The sequence below is a fragment of the Heloderma suspectum genome, chromosome 15, assembly GCF_057233095.1.
Source record: "Heloderma suspectum isolate Gila_16-S chromosome 15, 16-S_ref, whole genome shotgun sequence".
Lineage (NCBI taxonomy): Eukaryota > Metazoa > Chordata > Lepidosauria > Squamata > Helodermatidae > Heloderma > Heloderma suspectum.
This window is the reverse complement of record NC_139472.1, coordinates 12,314,403-12,333,533: the sequence shown is the minus strand read 5'-3', so window position 1 is coordinate 12,333,533 and position 19,131 is coordinate 12,314,403. Positions and strand designations below refer to the sequence as shown.

General features: G+C 46.8%; 1 protein-coding gene across 1 annotated transcript in view; it reads right to left on the bottom strand.

Moving 5' to 3' along the window:
• Positions 1 to 19,131, bottom strand: part of LOC146335349 (putative glutamate receptor) — a 36,039-nt gene that overhangs the window by 15,663 nt on the left and 1,245 nt on the right. The window contains exons 2-3 of the mRNA XM_084821987.1: positions 18,171 to 18,277; positions 4,051 to 4,082 (exon numbers count right to left, since the gene is read on the bottom strand). Coding sequence (XP_084678113.1) covers positions 4,051 to 4,082; positions 18,171 to 18,243 — 105 coding nt within the window. The 5' untranslated portion in view covers positions 18,244 to 18,277. The remainder of the gene's footprint in view (positions 1 to 4,050; positions 4,083 to 18,170; positions 18,278 to 19,131) is intronic.

The window sequence follows — 19,131 nt, the reverse complement described above, 5'->3', positions numbered from 1 at the left end:
TTTGGGGTTCTTGTGTTCACCTTACTTGTGAGGTGGCCGAGGAGTGCGCATGAGTGTGCTGCCTGTCATTGTACAGTAATCTCTGTGGCAGCCTGCAGCCTCCTCGGCTTCCCACGCTTCAGTTAAAGCTGTCATGAGGAAGCCATCATGAGGCAATTCCTCTCAGGGAGCTTTTTCAGTTCAGAAAGTGCAGGTGGCCTGGGAGGCTGCAGAGCAAAGGAAAGATGTGCAATAGAGAGAGAGAGCACACAGCGCCCTCAGCCACCTCGCGGTGATTAGGTAAGCTCAAAAACCAAAAGAAATGCAAAATTCTGCCTCAGAAGAGTGGAAGCCTCAACACAGTGGGTGCTGTCCACCTACAGAAGCAGTGCAATACACCAAAAAACCCTGAGGAAAAAAGGAAGAAGCTGTGCTACAACCTCTGCCAATCGTGAGCCCTATCTGTGAGAAGCGGTTGGAGAATTTCTCCTCCCCTAGGAGAAATTCGGTGAAATCCCCCCACCCCCATTTCTCTGACCACAAATAGCCTGGAGAATTTTGAGAGGCCGTTTGTGCACAGCTCTAGTTTCTCCTAATGTTTAGCCCAAATCTGCTTCTTTGCCATTTCCACCCCTCCGTTTTAGTTCTGTCCTCTGGAGCAACAGGAAACAAGTCTGCTCCAGAAAACAAGTTTCCTGATAATTACCTATGGACATGTGGAAACCACACCCACCCACCTGCTAGGTTTTAATGAAACTCTTTTAGTTTCCCTGGATTTTTTTAAAGATGTTCAAACTCCCAAATTCACTTGGACGGTCACTTTCTGGGAAATTTCAGGGACAAATCTATGTTGCAAATGCAGCTCCCTTCTTTCCCCCTTCACTTGTACCAGCCTCCAGACATGCCTTCTGACAACATGCCTGACTGTGAGTTGTATTTCCAGTGTTGATCTTGGAGTTAGCCTTGCTGAACAAAATGGCGGACGGGATCTCACACAACCTCCCTTCCTCGGCACAGGCTGGCGTCTTTCTGCACGAGCCCCTTCCTGTACCGCCCCCGCCCGCCCCGACTCTATTATTCAGTGTTCCCTTAATTAAGTCCAGTCGTTTCAACTTTACTCATGTTGCCAACACAATCTACCCAAATGGAACGGGCTTTTAGAAAACCATGTTGGCAGTTCTTTGGTATACACATTCTTTCAAAAGGATCAATTTGTGTCACCAGAGGAGAACAGCTGGAAGCCAATTAAGGGCTCATTATGACAGAGTTCCCAGGATGCTCGCAGAGATGCAAGGAGGGAGAGAGAGAGAGATAACAGGGTGCGAGAGAGAGGGGTGCGGGGGGAAGAACTTCCCTGGCTCCCCTTTGAAAGGGCACGGTGAAGCAGAAATAGCCTATCTTTTCACGTTAGAAACTTACACAACCAATCTGGAGCATGTACAGTTGTAAGACCATAAGGGCTATCATCAGTTCTGGTCCGACACCTCAACAGACAGTGCCAACAGACAAGTGCAGGGCAGCAGCAGGAGCCCAGCTGGCACGATGCTGAAGCTACACACACCTCACCCCACACATACGCACACATTCCCAGAAGCAGTGGGATCCTGGACCACTCGGAGCCTGGACGTAATGGTCTTACGTGTGTGTGTGTGTGTGTGTGTGTGTGTGTGTGGCTTTAAACTTTAAGGGCACGATCTTATGCATGTTTAGGCAGAAAAAAGGTCTACAACTCCCAGCATGGCTGGCTTGCGCCCTAAATAGATTTTATTTTATTATTTTATTTTAATTAATTACATTTCTAAATCACCCAAGAGCCAAAGCTCTCTGGGAGGGTCACAAAAAAGTAAACCGTTAAAAATCCAATATAAAACATAATATAAAAACCATTTACACACAAAAACCATTTAAAACGATTAAAACAACAACAACCTAGGACTGGTAAAAACCTGATCATATGCTGTCACACGCCTGGGAGTAGAGGAAAGTCTTAACCTGGCACCAAAAGGATGATGATCTTGGTGAAAGGCAGACCTCACTGGGGGGGCCACCACTGAAAAGGCCCTCTCCCTTGTTTCCGTGCTCTGAAGATCCCTCTGAGGAGGCACCTTGAGGAGGACCTCAGGTGACAAACATATTATACAGGTAGGTTCATACCAGGAGAGGCTCTGCATATCAGTTTCGGTCCCAAACCATGTATAGCTTTGTATGTCAAAACCAGCACCTTGAATTGGGCCCAGAAATTTACAGGTGGCCAGTACAAGTGGGCCACAATTAGTGTCATATGTTCAGACTTTCTGGTCCCTGTTCTCAATCTGGCCGCTGCATTTTGCACAAGCTGCAGGTTCCAACCCATCTTCAAGGGCAGCCTCATGTGCAGCGCATCACAGTAATCTAGCTTGGAGGTTGCTGCTGAGGCCAAGTTATCCCTGTTCAGATAGTCATGCATATTACTTCAGTTGCAAAACACACAACTATCACTTCTCCCCAGCCCCACCACAATTCCGTGTTTTACAACTGCTTCTACGCTCCTGATATGTTAGAGCAAGACAAACAAAAACTAGCTTTGCCGACCCTGATTCAAAATAAATAAATAAATAAATAAATATTCTGAACATGTGCAGTTTCACATTTAAAACTCACGTAAATCATAGCACCATCATGACTACAGGGCCAAAATGGAAGTCACTTCTCCTGCCCCGAGGCGAAATATATTTACTTGAGATAAGCACCATTTTGTGGCAGAAAAGGAGAATATAAAAGTAAAACAATAAATGAGCATCTGTAGCTAGGTACCTGTCCAGCTGGCCAGCCCCTGTCTAGAACACGGTTTTAAAAATAAGAAGAAAGGATGCTGCAGTGAGCAGCATCAGCCCCAGTGACCTCAGGTGTTCATGCTGGACCTGTTTGCCACCGCCCCCATCTCTGGCTGGCCATTTGGACTTCAGCCCTGTGGTCCAGCCCTAGCTGCACCAGTGCCCTGAAGATGTGGAATGTAAGCTTTGGAGACGGCTACGCAAGCCTGCAGTCCATTCAAACATTCGAAGATCCGAATGCAATCCACTTTAAAGTGCATGATCTCTTCTGATGTCTTCTTTGCATCAAAATCTTGCAAGTAGGGATGCAGAGGAATTTCGTTTTGGCTCACAAAACATGCGAGCGACGAGCATGCCCCGTTCAAAGCTCCAAATGTGTGAACACAAGCGTGAGCACATGTCCACTTGAAAATATTTGCAATTTGTCGAACACAGGCTCACGTTCATCTCATTCCCAATTCCCAGTTCAATTTGCCCAGATTAGACTGAATCAGCACCGCTTTAGCCTATGGAGGAAAGTTGTGCAAATTAGGAGATATGTGTAAATTGGGGAAAATGTTTGAATGCTGCTCAATTTGCTCACATTTCCTGTTCATGCAGTGAGTAGCGCTTGCAAACACAAATGGGAATCAGCCAAGACAATGTTCAAAGAAACTTGGTGAGCAGGGATGTCCAGCGTTTGCAAATCTGGCCCTTTGGGGGCCTGACAGATTCCCACAGCCTGATCAGCTTGCATTTGAAAGCTGACATGAGGGGTTCCCAAAATCCAGGAACCTTTTCCAGTTTTTTTTTCATAAATACAAAGTTGCACAAATTGCAGCTGCAAATTTACGCAAATTCCAGCCATACTTTGCACAATTTGCCCAAATTGCAGCTATAATTTGCACAACTTTCTATTTACAAAAAACGCAAAATTGGAAAAACTGTGAGTTTGGCCTGACTTGATCAGGTCGGGCCAGCTTGTGGGGATGCGAGCTGAAGTCTGGGGGGCCGAACTGATGAAAGCTTGGTGAGGTCCACCCCTGGATGGATTCCTCCAACATCCCTACTTGCAAGTTATACAAGACTATGGACATCAACATCTTCCTCCTATCATGGCTAGGAACATTCTCTCTCTCTCTCTCTCTCTCTCTCTCTCTCTTTATGCATGGATGCAAGCAGAAGGTCCTCACTATCTGTGTTCTCACTTAACAATGAACACTGGCAATCAAAATTAACTCCAGACATCACTAACATGCCCAGAGATGTGGATACGCACCTTGCTGATGGAATCTCCATCCTCAGTAGCACCTGAAAGTACAAAACAAAAACCAGTGCATTATTATGGTATTGCAGCCACCATGGTGGGTCCATCATCCTGCAACTCCCCCAAACCTACAATGTAGATACATGGATATTAGGGTCAGTAGACATCAGGAACGGCTTTATACCAGGTGAGATTATTTGTCCATCCAGCCTAGGGATGCAGAATTAATCTCGGGTGGGGAATTGCCCCCCGCTAGGCGCTCTTTGGGGCAGATGACATCATTGCCATACATCCATTTTCACATTTCTTTGTGTATGGAGAAAGGGATGTGGCAGGCATTGGGAGTGGCCCCGGCCACCTACATCCCTGCTGTGATCTCCAATCTTAGATAGGACATAACCGTGTGGACACCTTCAGGGGCTGGGGCTTGGAGGAATCGAAGGAGGCTCCGCAGGCCAGATTCAGAATCTCTGCAGGCCGCATTAGGCCTGCAGGCTGGAGGTTATGCATCTGTGATCTAGCTCAGGATTGTCCACTCTAACTGGCAGCATTTATAAAACAATGAGCAAAGATTAAAAAAAAAAGATATTGTTCATCATCTTATTGTTTGTGATTTCTCTAAATAATTTGTAAAGATGTATGACGTATATACAGATATAACATTGACAACTAATTGCTAAAGGGGTAAACCATGTTAATCTGTCGTAGCAGAAACAACAAAGAGTCTTGTAGCACCTTCAAAATTAACACATTTATTACAGCATAAGCTTTCATGAACTACAGTCCACTTCATCGGATGCATGAAGTGCTATCCTGGTCAGGAGTGTTGTAAACAGTGACAGAAGAGGGAAATGAAGCACAGAAAGTATGGCCCATGATGACAACTATATTCTTAATGGTGGCCATTCACAAAATAGTTGTTGCTGAGAACACAAACATCCTGGCATTGGGCAAGTTAATTAACACATGTAGTGCAATATTTTTTTTTAAAAAAACCCTTCATCCTGATTCAGGCAACATCAGGTAGAACGGAACTTGTTGATGAACCTGTTGACTCAAGAGTTTCTTGTCCTAGTCTCCCTTACAAGTTTGTTTGCTCAAGAACATCCACTTTAAGGTCAGTGGCAGAGTATCCTAGGAATAGGGCTGGTACAAGCTCTCCCACTTCCTGAGGAGGGAGACGATACATGCACCAATGCCCCCCCCCATTTCTGGCACCAGCACCCCATTGTTGTCCCCGTCACTCCAGCCACTGCCGCCTTGCATCCAACCCCTTGTCGCCATGTCCCACCCTTCACCCCACTGTCATTGCCTGGGCTCTCTTCAGAGAGCCAGCCATGGCCAGTCCCAAATGCCTGGCTCTGAGGGGGTCCTTCCTCAGAGCCAGGCATTGTGGGACAGGTGTCCCAGGAGATTGCCTGTATGGCTGAGAAAGACTTGTATCTAAAACCCTGGGGAGCCATAACCAGTCAAAGGCAATACTGAACTAGATGGATCAAGGGGCTGACTTGTTATCAAGGGCCAATTTCCTCTGTTGCTAATTTGGGAAGGTAATGGGGGTAAATTGTCTCAAATAAAGTTTGATTGACTGAAACACTGGTATGCACACCGCTGAAATCTCAACAAACAAACCTACACATTTTGGTTTGTTTAACCAGAGATAATGGCATAACAAAAAATAAAATAAAACAATAAAATGGTTATGGTCACTAAGATATATGTATATTGGTTCCTGTATGAATTTAACTGATGTGGCTTTTCTCCTCCCCCTGCCACCTTCCAAGAACCCTGGAATTACAATTTGCTGCCAAGGCTGAGAATTCTCTGTTAGAGTCCCTTAGCTATGTCTCCCTCACGGGGCAGGCTTCAAGTGTGAGGGAGAACCATCGGCTGGGCCCCTCTCATAATTTCCCTGGCCCAATGGCCTTACAAAGGGCAACACCAGTGCCACAATCCATGGTAGGCCAATGCAAGCCTCCTGCCATTTTAAAATTTCCCACAATGCCCTGACATAGCATTGCTCTGGGCCGCTTTGGGAAATTCAAAATGGCGGCAGCTTCTCAAGTCTAGTGACTGCCATCATGAACCCACCAGAAGGAGCGCCCAGCATCAGCAAGTAGCTGGACTTGGTATAAGGCCGCTTCCTCTGTTGAGCAGCTGTGTCTTTATGGGAGGCACCGTGGCTCCGTGGTAGATCACCTGCTTTGCACACAAATGGTCCCACTTTCAATCCCAGTCATCTCCCGCTGAAAGAAGCAGGTAACAAGGGATGAGAAAAACACTTCTCTGTCTGAGGCCTTGGAAAGCCAGTTAGAGTAGACAATATAGGGCAACCGACCACGGGAGTTACTGGGCTTGGGGCGGGGGATGCTTGGGGGATGCATGTCATGGGATAATTAATCAACAGCTGAAACAGATACTGCGAACAGTTCATGTGGCACAGATAAATACCAATTTACGGATGCTAGTGTGTGCAAATGTTATATGACAGCATGCATGCAGGTTGCGTCTTGAAGTCATGAAATGACTACAAATGTGATGCAAAGCAAAGGTATTCAGAAGCTGAACAACGTTGCTTCCAGAAGAGGCTTTTATTGTGCCGTCACTCTGCCTCGTTTGCAGAATTTTACAGGGACTGGAGCGAGACGGTGACGTCTTCCACTCGCAAACCTCCCACGTTTCCCATCCGCTTCTTCCATCTGTTTCCTTACTGCAGAAAATCCATTAAAGAAAGGAAGATGGAATTCTGGTAGGTGGCACTACGAGCCCTCCACCTGAAGGAGGCCTGTCTCACCTGGAGCACCATTGGGTCTATGGCCAGCCCTGATACTGAGCTAGCTGGACAAAGCATCTGACCTGATAGAAGGCACCTTCCTATGTTCCTTCACCACCATCTTGCCTTCTACTGAACAACAGGAGCTAGCACTGATATAGTGAGAGATGTTTAGACCCATCCCCCTTTGAAAGTAGAAGGAAGACTAAGGTTGGACTGAGTCAAGTGGGCAGGGATCTAGCAGGCTACATAGGTAAACAACGATTTCTATCTTGAAAATCAGTTGTTGCTTTTTGCCACCATCATTATAAGTAGTATTTACCAAGGAGATCCTACAAGCTAGGCTTCAGCAGTATGTGAACCGAGAACTACCGGAAGTACAAGCTGGGTTCCGAAGAGGCAGAGGAACTAGAGATCAAATCGCCAACATTCGCTGGATCATGGAGAAAGCAAGAGAATTCCAGAAAAACGTCTATTTCTGCTTCATTGACTACGCGAAAGCCTTTGATTGTGTGGATCACAACAAACTGTGGCAAATTCTTAAAGAGATGGGAGTACCAGACCACCTTACCTATCTCCTGAGAAACTGTACGAGGGTCAAGAAGCAACAGTAAGAACCGGACATGGAACAACTGATTGGTTCAAAATTGGGAAAGGAGTACGACAAGGCTGCATATTGTCACCTTGCTTATTTAACTTATATGCAGAGTACATCATGAGAAATGCCGGGTTGGATGAATCACAGGTCGGAATTAAGATTGCCGGGAGAATTATCAATAACCTCAGATACGCAGACGATACCACCCTAATGGCAGAAAGCGAAGAGGATCTCAAGAGCCTCTTGTTGAGGGTGAAAGAGGAGAGTGCAAAAGCTGGTTTGAAACTCAACATTAAAAAAATGAAGATCATGGCATCTGGCCCCATCACTTCCTGGCATATGGAAGGGGAAGAAATGGAAGCAGTGACAGATTTTATTTTCTTGAGCTCCAAGATCACCGCAGACAGTGACTGTAGCCATGAAATTAAAAGATGCTTGCTCCTTGGGAGGAAAGCTATGGCAAACCTAGACAGCATAGTAAGAAGCAGAGACATCACCTTGCCGACAAAGGTCCGCATAATCAAAGCTATGGTTTTCCCAGTAGTAATGTATGGCTGTGAGAGCTGGACTATATGGAAGGCTGAGCGCAGGAGAATTGATGCTTTCGAACTGTGGTGCTGGAGAAGACTCTTACGAGTCCCCTGGACTGCAAGGAGGTCAAATCAATCAATCCTAAAGGAAATCAACCCTGAGTACTCATTGGAAGGAGGACAGATACTGAAGCTGAAGCTCAAATATTTTGGCCACCTAATGTGAAGAGGAAAGTCACTGGAAAAGACCCTGATGCTGAGAAAGATTGAAGGCAAAAGGAGAAGGAGACAGCAGAGGATGAGATGGCTAGATAGCATCACCGATGCAATGAATATGAATTTGAGCACACTCCGGGAGAGAGCGGAGGACAGGAAGGCCTGGCGTGCTATGGTCCACGGGGTCATGAAGAGTTGGACACAACTTAACGACTGAACAACAACAACAACAACAACCAAGGAGAATCAAAATACCATCCTGCTTAGCAGAAATACAAGGACATTCCAGAATTCTGGCCAATGGAAAGCTCTGTCTCTTTTTTTTACACTGTTTATAATTTTAAAAAAAAGTTCATCAATTTTGCCTCTTCTGTCTTGGGCTAAACTCTAAATTATCCCTCAACAAAAGGGGCTTTTACCCACACCACGGCAGCTCTCCATGGGAGCTGGGGAACCGCTGAAAAGAGGCCTCTTGTTCCCATTCAGTATCTGCCCGTTTGAGCCAGCGGGAGTTCCTTCGGCCTCCTTTCTGAAGACCTGCGCGGGAGCCTTGGAAGGAAACAAGTGGCTCCATTGAAGCCTTCAGCACCCCCGCTGCGGGCACAGGATGGGGGCTGCTCAAAGCACCATTGTCGAAGATGCCTCCGAGCTCAAAACAAAACAAAACTACACACACAAAAACTGCACACCAACCTCCTGAAAGAGGCCGTAAATAATCGAATGGCAGCAGTGACCCAAAGTTCGTGACAGCGACATTTGTGCAGCACCCAAATCCGACGCAGACCTTTTTGTTAGAAGCTCCGAACAAGTGCCACGAAGAAAGGGGACACAAGGTAGAATAACAACCATGAGTAGTACAGTGTGTGAGCTGAAATCCCAAAGCAGGCTCAAGACTCAGGGACGAGAGGCCATCTTGGGGCCCACAACAAAATCACAAAAATGTGCAATTTGCCATCCTGTGTGTTGCAGACTCTGGCTGTGGCCAGTTGGACACCTCAGGGAAATTCACCCCAGGAAAATTCACCTCAGGGAAATTTACAAGCAAGGTGTAAAGGCAATATACATTCCCAGTTGTCAGAGTCCCTCCTTTCCCTCCCTGACATCTGGTGGATGGAATAGGGTGAGAAATGTTACCAGTCTTGACAAAACTCTTCTAGCTTGCCTCAAAATCCTTCCAATGTTTGTGTGAGGTTATGGAATATGGGGTGTACATAGAAGGTGAATAGAAGGCAAAGGGAAATCAAGGCAAGGTGGAAGTCAGTTGGTGATCACAATGTCAGGAGGTCACCCCTTCCGCTTTCTGAAATCCTCAGGTAGCCAGAATCAATTTATTACCATTCAACCTAATGACGCTTACAGATGCTAATTGCTTGATCCTACGAGTGAGACTTAAGAGACCTGCCTACTCGGGGGTTCTAACTTTATGAATCAGTTGATCTCCATTTGGAGGGGAAGGTGGGAAACCTCTGTACTTATGGGCTGGGAGGAGAGAGTTCACCCTTTTCCCGTGGGGCATCGGGACGCTGCTGTTGCCGTTGCGCCAAGCGGGCTGAGCACCTCCTCTCAGCGCCCGCCATCTCCCGCTTGACGTTGCGCCAGCGCCTAGCATCCAGAAACTGCTGTTGCGCCTCCCTCTCCCTGCCAGGGTCACTATCATTCTCAGGAACGTGTACCAGGAGGGGCTCTCCCCCTGGCTGCTCCTCTGAAACGCGCAGGTTCCTCTCCCATGGTTTCTATCTCTTCCTCAGAATCAGAACTGCTTTGGGGCTCTCTGGGCTCCGATCCAACCCTGACACACAATAGTGAGGAAGTTGAGGGAGAAGAATGTGCAAGAAGGGAAGAGATCGGTCGGGGTGGTAGGAAAAAGAGGAGAAGAAGGAAGCAGAAACAGGTAGACTCCAAGGAAATTTCTATGCGGACTGTTAATATCCAGCTAGTGAAGGGGATTTGCCCTCATTGTTTAGAAATCAGAAGTTGCTTGGTTTCAGGTTCATTTTGTGTGTTCATTTCTGCATAATTGATTCCCTCCCTGCCTGGGCTTACTGTGTTAATTCATATGACAAAGAAATAGTGGAGAAGTGCCCATCAATCCAGATGTAGCTAGTTCATATCTATCACTGAGGCCCCGTCTACATGGCACCACTTTCACCCTTTACTCCGTCGCAACTGCGCAGCATTTCAGCTTCAGATTAGCTTCTCCTGGGATAAAAAGGTAAAGGTGTCCCCAACCAGTCATGTCTGACTCTAGGGTGCGGTGCTCATCCCCATTTCTAAGCCGAAGAGCCAGCGCTGTCCGAAGACGCTTCCGTGGTCATGTGGCAGGCATGACTGAACACCGAGGTGCACGGAACGCTGTTACCTTTCCCGCCGAAGCGGTACCTATTTATCTACTTGCAATTTCTTGCTTTCGAACTGCTAGGTTGGCAGAAGCTGGGACTGAAGACGGGAGCTCACTCCGTCACGCGGCACTCGGGTCTCGAACTGCTGACCTGCTGACCTTCCAGTCTGCAGTTCAGCGTCTTAACCACTAAGCCACCGCGGCCCTTCTGCTGGGATACACTCATGATTTACTGCACTCTTCCCTAACAGACGCCCCCGTGCCCTTTTTTTTTTTTTTGCCAATGCACAGTTGTGCAGTCCTGTGAGCATGGGGGTGTGACACTTCAGTGGCTGGTTTGTATTTTAGGGGCTCTGTTGTGTCTTTCTGTCCCTCATTAGGTAAAAGGTGGTGTTCCATGCTCCTTCATTTCCACACTATCTGTTTGTCAGTTCCCCAGCCTGAGACTCTTACGATGGTTCGCACTCACAAGCGTGAGCGGCACGTGCCTACCCATCGCTCCAAAATGGTGGCCGGAGCGAAGTTGGTCCTCCTCCAAGGACCCCCGGCCCTTGGGCACTGAGTCCAAAAGCAACCATTGCAAAGGTACAAAGCTGCAAAAATGTGTGGAAGTGGGATTAAATAAATGGAAACGCCCCTCTGTGCCTCTGTAACTGCGCAGCTGCGAAGGGACGGGGGGGGAATAAAGGGGTGTCACCGAGAGCTGCAAGCACTACGCACGCCTACAGTGCGCCCACTGCAAAATGCGAAGTCAGTTTAGGGAAGGGACAGACGGCTCACAACTGCGGGGAAACCCGCAGCAAACAAAAAACATTGCAGCAAAACGCCTCCTTGGAAATCCACATTTTCCGGGAGAAAACCATGGATGGCGGCGAAGTGGCAGCTGCGTCGTCTGTCCCGAGGGACCTCAACTCGCAGCCCCCCCCCGAGTAAAAGGCTCGTGTAGATGGGGCCTAAGAGACAGTGAGGTTTCTATTTGAAGAGGAACCCTCTAAATTTACTTTGAATTTGGCTTTAGGCCAAATCCAGCAACGATCTAAGGGTGCATTGGCGCCTCAAGCTACCTAGAGGGTGGGGTGAAAAAATGGAATTCATGTGTAAAGAGCAAGCAAGCAAATTGTGCAGAGCTTTCTGGAGAAATTCCACGTACCCAATTGCACCTTGAGATGAAAGTTCAGTGACAGCTCCAATTGTACCATTTTTTTCTGGAAATGGAGGCTGAGCTTTTGGGAGAGATTCTTAACAGCCACTGATAGAGTGGTCCTTTACATATTTATCTCCTCCTCTTCAAAAGGCCATTTCTAAAATGCTAGCAGACTTGCTTATTTTAAATAAATAAAGAACCCACCTTCAAAAGGCAACTTGCATTACTACAAAAACATTAATTTACCATTACAGTTAAACACACACACACACCAGTAGCTAATTATTTTTAAGCTCCAAATGCAGACTGGAATAAATGCATCTTCAGGATTTATTCAAACGCCAGCAGAGATGAGGCCATACATGTCTTCCGGGGGAGGAAGTTCCAAAGGGTTGGGGCCACCACTGAGAAAGCCCTTTTGCTTGTAGCCACGAGCCTCATGGCTTTTGCTTGGTCTGAGGTTGCTCTTCGTGCTTCGGCAGGCTCAAACATGTGTAGGCAGTCCTTCAAATGATGTGGTCCCAAACCATTTAGGGCTTTAAAGGCCAAAATCAGCACCATGGATTGATTGATTGATTGATTTAATCTATTGCATTTCTATCCCGCCTATTTTTCTTTTGCAAGGAACCTAAGGCGGCTTACGTTATCCTCCTCCTCTCCATTTTATCCTCACAACAACAACCCTGTGAGGTAGGTTGGGCTGAGAGTCTGTGACTGGCCCGAAGTCGCCCAGTGAGCTTCCACGGCTGAGTGGGGGCTAGAACCCGGATCTCCCAGCTCCCAGTCCAACGCTCTCACCACTACACCATGCTGGCCCTCAGCGTGGAATTGGACCTAGAAGCTAATAGGCATCCAATGTAAATGATGCAGAATAAGAGTAATAGGATCCAAGCGCCTAGCTCCCACAAGTGCTTGAGCTACTACATTCTGTACCAGTGCAGTTTCTGAATTGTCTTCAAGGGCAGCCCCATGTAGAATGCATTACAGTAATCTAACCTGGCCATAATCAAGCCATGTATCACTGTGGCTAAATTAGCTTTTTTCTAGATAGGATTGCAGCTGTTCACCCATCACTACACACGGTTGTATGTGCAGTGGAATCTGGTGGAGAGCACACAAGGCAACCAACAACTAGGTCGGTACAATGCAAACAGCCTTGGCTATCTTTGTCTTCCTCACCCTGGCAAACTTCCAATTCCCTCTTCCTTCACAGAACATCTTGGCAAAGGCCAGTCAAACAAATAGCAAGCGTTGTCATTTGATTTAAGAACAGCCACAACCCCCAGGACAAGAGGAAAGGAACAGGGAAAGGGAGGGAGCTCCTCCGTGGGGTAAAATTTAAAGTCAGGCTCCAAGAACATCTCCAGCACACTGAACAAAAACAGCCTTTAAATTCTGGGAAATGCCAACTAAGCCAGACCTGTCCAATTTAAAAGCTGATACTTCTCTCACATTTGTCAAAATCTTGATTGCCCAGTTTTTCCCCTCTTTTCCAAAGTTCAAACATCCCAGATATTTTTTAATATAAATAAGTAAGTAAGTAAGTGTGAATGAAATTGCAACTATGGAAAGTTTCCCACGAACTTGCTAGATTAAAGGAAAACACCTTGCAAGACAACTTCTCTGCAAGCACATTGAAATAAGCTTTGCAAAACCTAAGCCAATCAACCAAAGCTCAGCTGCTTGCAAGACCGCAGCTCCTTGGCATAAACATCCCTGAAAAAGTCTCCCTTTTGCAGGGTGAGGAGAGTTAATAAAGATGATTTGTCAATCAGACCTGCTCAAAGCAGTTGCTGCCAGCAGATTTTACCTTCCCCCCAACCACGCAAAGCCTTAACTTCTCTGTCATCGACACTCACTGCTCCAGGCCCCTTACTTTTTCTTCTAACAGTGTAATCATCTTGCACTCATTGCACGTGTAGGCCATGTGGATCTCAGGCAAGAAAACAAACATTGAACAGACCTTGCAGGTCACCACCACTGGAGAGTCTTTTCCTACCATAGTCTCTCTTTCCCTTTTTGTTTCTAGCTTTCTGATTATACTGGATTTTACCTCCCCACCCCCCACCGCTCAAAGCCTTAAGTTCTCTGTCATCAAGCTAAGCAAGAGCTTAGCTTTGAAATTACGAATCGAATAATAAAGTCTTCAACACTTGACTTTAGGTCAAGTTCAGACCTGAAAAAGCAAAACAACGCAGACTTAAACCAGCCCTTGAGTTTTGGTTTTGCAGAATAGGATTTGAGTGACTGCAAATATCAAAGTATCAACTCTGAGTGGCCACTGGCATGTTCAAAAATAAATAAATAAATAAATAAAGTAATACAGCCCTCTTGAAACTGTGCCACTTAACATAAGAACATAAGAAGAGCCCTGCTGGATCAGACCAAGCGTCCACCTAGTCCACCATATACTCCCTATCTATCTTGTCCAGCGTTCTGTTAAGAACATGAGAAGAGCCCTGCTGGATCAGACCAAGGGTCCATCTAGTCTACCATCTAGTCCAGCATTCCATTAAGAACATGAGAAGAGCCCTGCTGGATCAGACCAAGGGTCCATCTAGTCTACCATCTAGTCCAGCATTCTGTTAAGAACATGAGAAGAGCCCTGCTGGATCAGACCAAGGGTCCATCTAGTCTACCATCTAGTCCTTATCCATCTAGTCCAGCATTCTGTTAAGAACATGAGAAGAGCCCTGCTGGATCAGACCAAGGGTCCATCTAGGCTACCATCTAGTCCTTATCCATCTAGTCCAGCATTCTGTTAAGAACATGAGAAGAGCCCTGCTGGATCAGACCAAGGGTCCATCTAGTCTACCATCTAGTCCTTATCCATCTAGTCCAGCATTCTGTTAAGAACATGAGAAGAGCCCTGCTGGATCAGACCAAGGGTCCATCTAATCCAGCATTCTGTTCACACAGCGGCCAACCAGCTGTTGACCAGGAACCCACAAGCAGGGCATGAGCGCAACAGCACCCTCCCACCCATGTTCCCCAGCAACTGGTGTACATGGGCATACTGCCTCTGTTACTGGAGGAAACACATAGCCAGCAAGAGTAGTAGCCATGGATAGCCTTCTCCTCCAGGAATTTGTCCAACCCCCTCTGAAAGCCACTTAAAACCTGCTGAGGCAGCAGGGAAGCCATTTCATGCAAGGCTGTCCCTACCATTAGGCAGAATAAGGCAGCAGATGCTGGTTGGGGGTGTGTGTGACTGTGCCAGCTCCATGTTTTGGAGGCCCTTTGGGCAAGACACCCTCCATGGGTCCCCTCTCTCAGTGGGTCGACCTTCTCACCGCCATGGTCACCAGCTGCTCTTGCTCTTCATCCTGTTTCCCATCATTGCTCCCACTTGCATGCTTGACAGGTCAATGAGCAAGGAGGCCGCAGCATCTTCTGCTCCTCCTCACCACCACCACCACCCTTGTCTGGGCCAGAGCAAGAGGCAGGGGAACCAGCAGGATGCAAGGGTGAAGAGGAGGAGCAAGTCCGGGGGGCTCTTGTCAGTAGGCCTCTACTGGAGTGTGGGCTCTACCCTTGACGCTGGCCTTGGGGGGTGGGCAGGGAGTGGCGGTGAGGTTTTGGAGGACAGAGCTGTGTGTGCCCCAACACTTGCCTGCTACCCTCAGTTGTGGTGGTGGTGGTGGACACCAGCAACGTTCCGGTAGGATTCAGCTCCCAGTCCAGTTGACTTCTGTACATGGAGGGAGGGTGGGGGGACGACGCCCATCTCGTCCTTTGCCTCATGCAGCAAAATGTAATGGGCCAGCCCTGATTTTAAATGGCAGTGTTCCCCCACGTGAAAGCCTCCCTGACTTTGGAAGATTCATAATCCAGTCATCTCCTTGAGATGATTTTGTTTACATGCAGGGAGATGGTTATGGTGTTCTGTTCTTTTTTCTTCCTCCCTCCCTCCCTCCTTCCCTCCCTCTCTTCCTCTCTTCCTTCCTTTCTTTTAACATGGGGGCATTCGTGATGGGCAGAAAATCAAGAGTCGAAGCGTTCTTCACCATTGAAAGTCCATGCTGACCAAACTGCATCTGTTGGATTTCTGCCTGCACACAGTTGTTAAAGGTTAAGAGCCTCGTCAGAAAAAATGGTGGCAACCCTAGCAAATATGTGGATTTGTGGGAGGAAACTGGGTCAAAAGAAGACTGCAAATGTACGTATATAAGATCTGGATATGTGAATTTAGACTGACTAGTGTATAATTTATATATATATTTAAAGCTGTTAAGTCTCCCTAATGAAGCTGGACTCTCTTTAATGAAAACTCTTGATTTAGATACGAATGGGAGGAGGAGGAGCTTCCTTGTAAGTAGGCAGATCAATCTGTCCATTATATTTATATATTGTTTAATTGTTGTGAACTGGCCAGTCCAGAGAGCTTCGGCTACTGGGTTGTATAGAAATGTAATCAATAGATAAATTCAAGTATGTATTTTCTAAACTTTCATGGAGGCTCTAGAACATAAACTTGCCCTGGCTGGATCACAGCGAAGTCCATCTAGTTCAGGTGGGCAGCCTTCAGCCCATGAGCCCAAGGACCCACTGATCAGCTGGACTGTGGGGAAAAGATTGCTATTCTAGCCCTGCTGTCAGCTGAGGTGGAGGAAGCCTTTGAAGCCAGGACCAGTTGCCGGGGAACATGGGCGGGAGGGTGCTGTTGCAGTCATGTCCTGCTTGTGGGTTCCCAGTCGACAGCTGGCTGGTCACTGTGTGAACAGAATGCTGGACTAGATGGACCCTTGGTCTGATCCAGCAGGGCTGTCATTATGTAGATGGATAGGGACTAGATGGTGGACTACATGGACCCTTGGTCCGATCCAGCAGAGCTCTTCTTATGTCCTTAAAGGAATGCTGGACTAGATGGATAAGGACTAGATGGTGGACTAGATGGACCCTTGGTCTGATCCAGCAGGGCTCTCCTTAGGTTCTTAACAGAATGCTGCTGGACTAGATGGATAAGGACTAGATGATGGACTACATGGACCCTTGGTCCGATCCAGCAGGGCTCTTCTTATGTCCTTAACGGAATGCTGGACTAGATGGTGGACTAGATGGACCCTTGGTCTGATCCAGCAGGGCTCTTCTTAGGTTCTTAACAGAATGCTGGACTAGATGGATAAGGACTAGGTGGTGGACTACATGGACCCTTGGTCCGATCCAGCAGGGCTCTTCTTAGGTTCTTATGACCCCACTAATGGTGGTTGGGAAACAGTACTCCCAGTCAAGGTTGCTGGGGGTGGGAGAGACTTTAGCCTCCTCCTACTCCAGTGATCACATCCCCCTGCAGGCAGCCTCAATTTTATTGCCAATCAATTTCATTGGGTAAACTCAAGTTCTAATGCAGTATGAGGAAAAGGAGGAGGCAGAAGTGCATTGCTGACAGATTCAAGGTCAATTCAATGCCATTTGTAAGCCATGGTAGTCCATGAGAAAAAATATCCAAAATCCACCATCAGGCAATATCATTATTAGGACCAACCCAAATACACCGAACTGTGGGCAAGCTTTTGAGATCTCCAGATCTCTTCATCAGGTAAAACGTTACAAAAAGCAGAGTGGGGGTCTGTGTTGTCAGATCCTTAAGAGGGGCAAATGGATTAGAGGAAGAGGAGCAAATGGATTAGACTCTGCTAGGCCTCATGCAGGTTTCAGGTTACACCTAGGACTGTTCACACCAAGCAGCAAACTAGTTCAGCCATTTTACAGCCTATGGCATACAGCGGTCGTCCAATGAACAAAACTTCAGCCAATTTGTTCTATGAGTTTTGACTGATTGATCGACCAATTTCATTTCATATGAGCAAGAAAAATATGCCCAAAGCAAAAAATAAAATGAGAGCATGCTTCCTTTGTTTTAAGACGATATGCAGGGCTGCCAAAGCGAGCAACTGTCTGTTCCAAAGATTACATTTGATCCACTCCTATGTTAACCATGTAATATCATCATCAACAACACTATCATTATGAATATTAATATCCCATTCTTCTACTTTGGTAGTCAGAGCGGTTTACAACTGACCGTACATCAAAAGACAGCATGAAATGCACAACAAACAATTTTTAAAAAAATCAGTAGCCATTCGGAAACCCCTATACAACTTGCATTGGTCTATCGAGTCCAGTATGGTCTCTTTGACTGGCAGCAATTGTCCAGCAAAAAAAGGGAGTCTTTTCCATCACCTGTTACCTCATCTTTTTTACGCGAGATGCCAGGGATCGAACCTACGACATCCTGCATGAAAAGTACATGCTCTACCGCTGGGCTATGGCTACACCAACTAGATGGAGCTGCCTCATACCACATGGTCCATCTAGTCCAGTCCTAGAGGGTGGCAGTTCTAGAAAGATCCAGAAAGCAGGATAATACTCCCAGCCCTGATAGCCAAGAACCTTCTAACTGGAGATGCCTGGCTTTGGACCTGGGAGCCCCTTATGTTTAGAAAGCATGTGCTCTATCACTGAACTATGCCCCCACTGTCATACAAATAAAGAGCATGTCATGATAAGAGCGAGCTTTCTTTTCTCACCTGCGCAGTTAGGTTTGCCAAGCAAAAGCAAAGTGGTGGAGATGCAAAAGGCAACCTGGAGAGCTTTGTCCATCGGTGCAGAAGTTGCAGCTGCCAGTAGGGGAGCCCTGTTGGAGTAAAATGCAGAGCAGGTTGTTGTGATTTATTTCACACCTATTCTTTCAGGGGGGGAAATAGGGAACTGTACCACTTCAGCATAGTGATAGTGGCATCAGTCACGTGGAATATTCCTCCACATGAAAAGAAGAAGAAAATACCACCCTCCTCCAGGCCTGTGGAAATCTAACACCAAGGAGAATGGTTCTTGCCTAGCTTTCATCCTGACATGCTAGATTACTACTTGCAGGAAGTTTTTTTTAAATGGGAGAGTGTCCAGTCATGCACCGGAAAGCATTCTGAAGTGATGGGACTCCAGCAGGACTGTACCACATGCGTTTCCTGATGGCGTGAATTACTGATGGGCAACAGTCCCAGCAGATGGGATTATTCAGTACAAGAAAGGGCACAGTATTGAAAGAAGTTACACATTGTTCCCCTCCCAAAGCTGGGTCCTGAACTGAGGGGTCGGGTGGGGGCATGGGCGGGGAGGCAATATGCTTCTATAATGCTTCGTGTGCTTGAACATACAGACACACAACTCCCAGGGGCCCAGGGCTGATATCAGAACATGGGGAGAAGAAGGAGGTAATATGGGGTGCTGTGTGGAGGAGGGAGCTGGAACTGAAGTAAGGATTTCACAGGCCTTTAATTAAGAAGAAAGCATCAGCTAGGCACGTGTGCAAACTCCAGAATTACAATAAAAAGCAAACAAAGATGAATAGAATTGAAAAGATTAAAACTGAATCTAAAAATGTAGATTATTATTATTTTTTTAATCATTCATCAAACAAAGTTTATTAGAAGCTTTGTAAACAGTTCCGCTCCTGTGCCAGTGTGCAACCAGTTCATCAGCAGCCAGTCA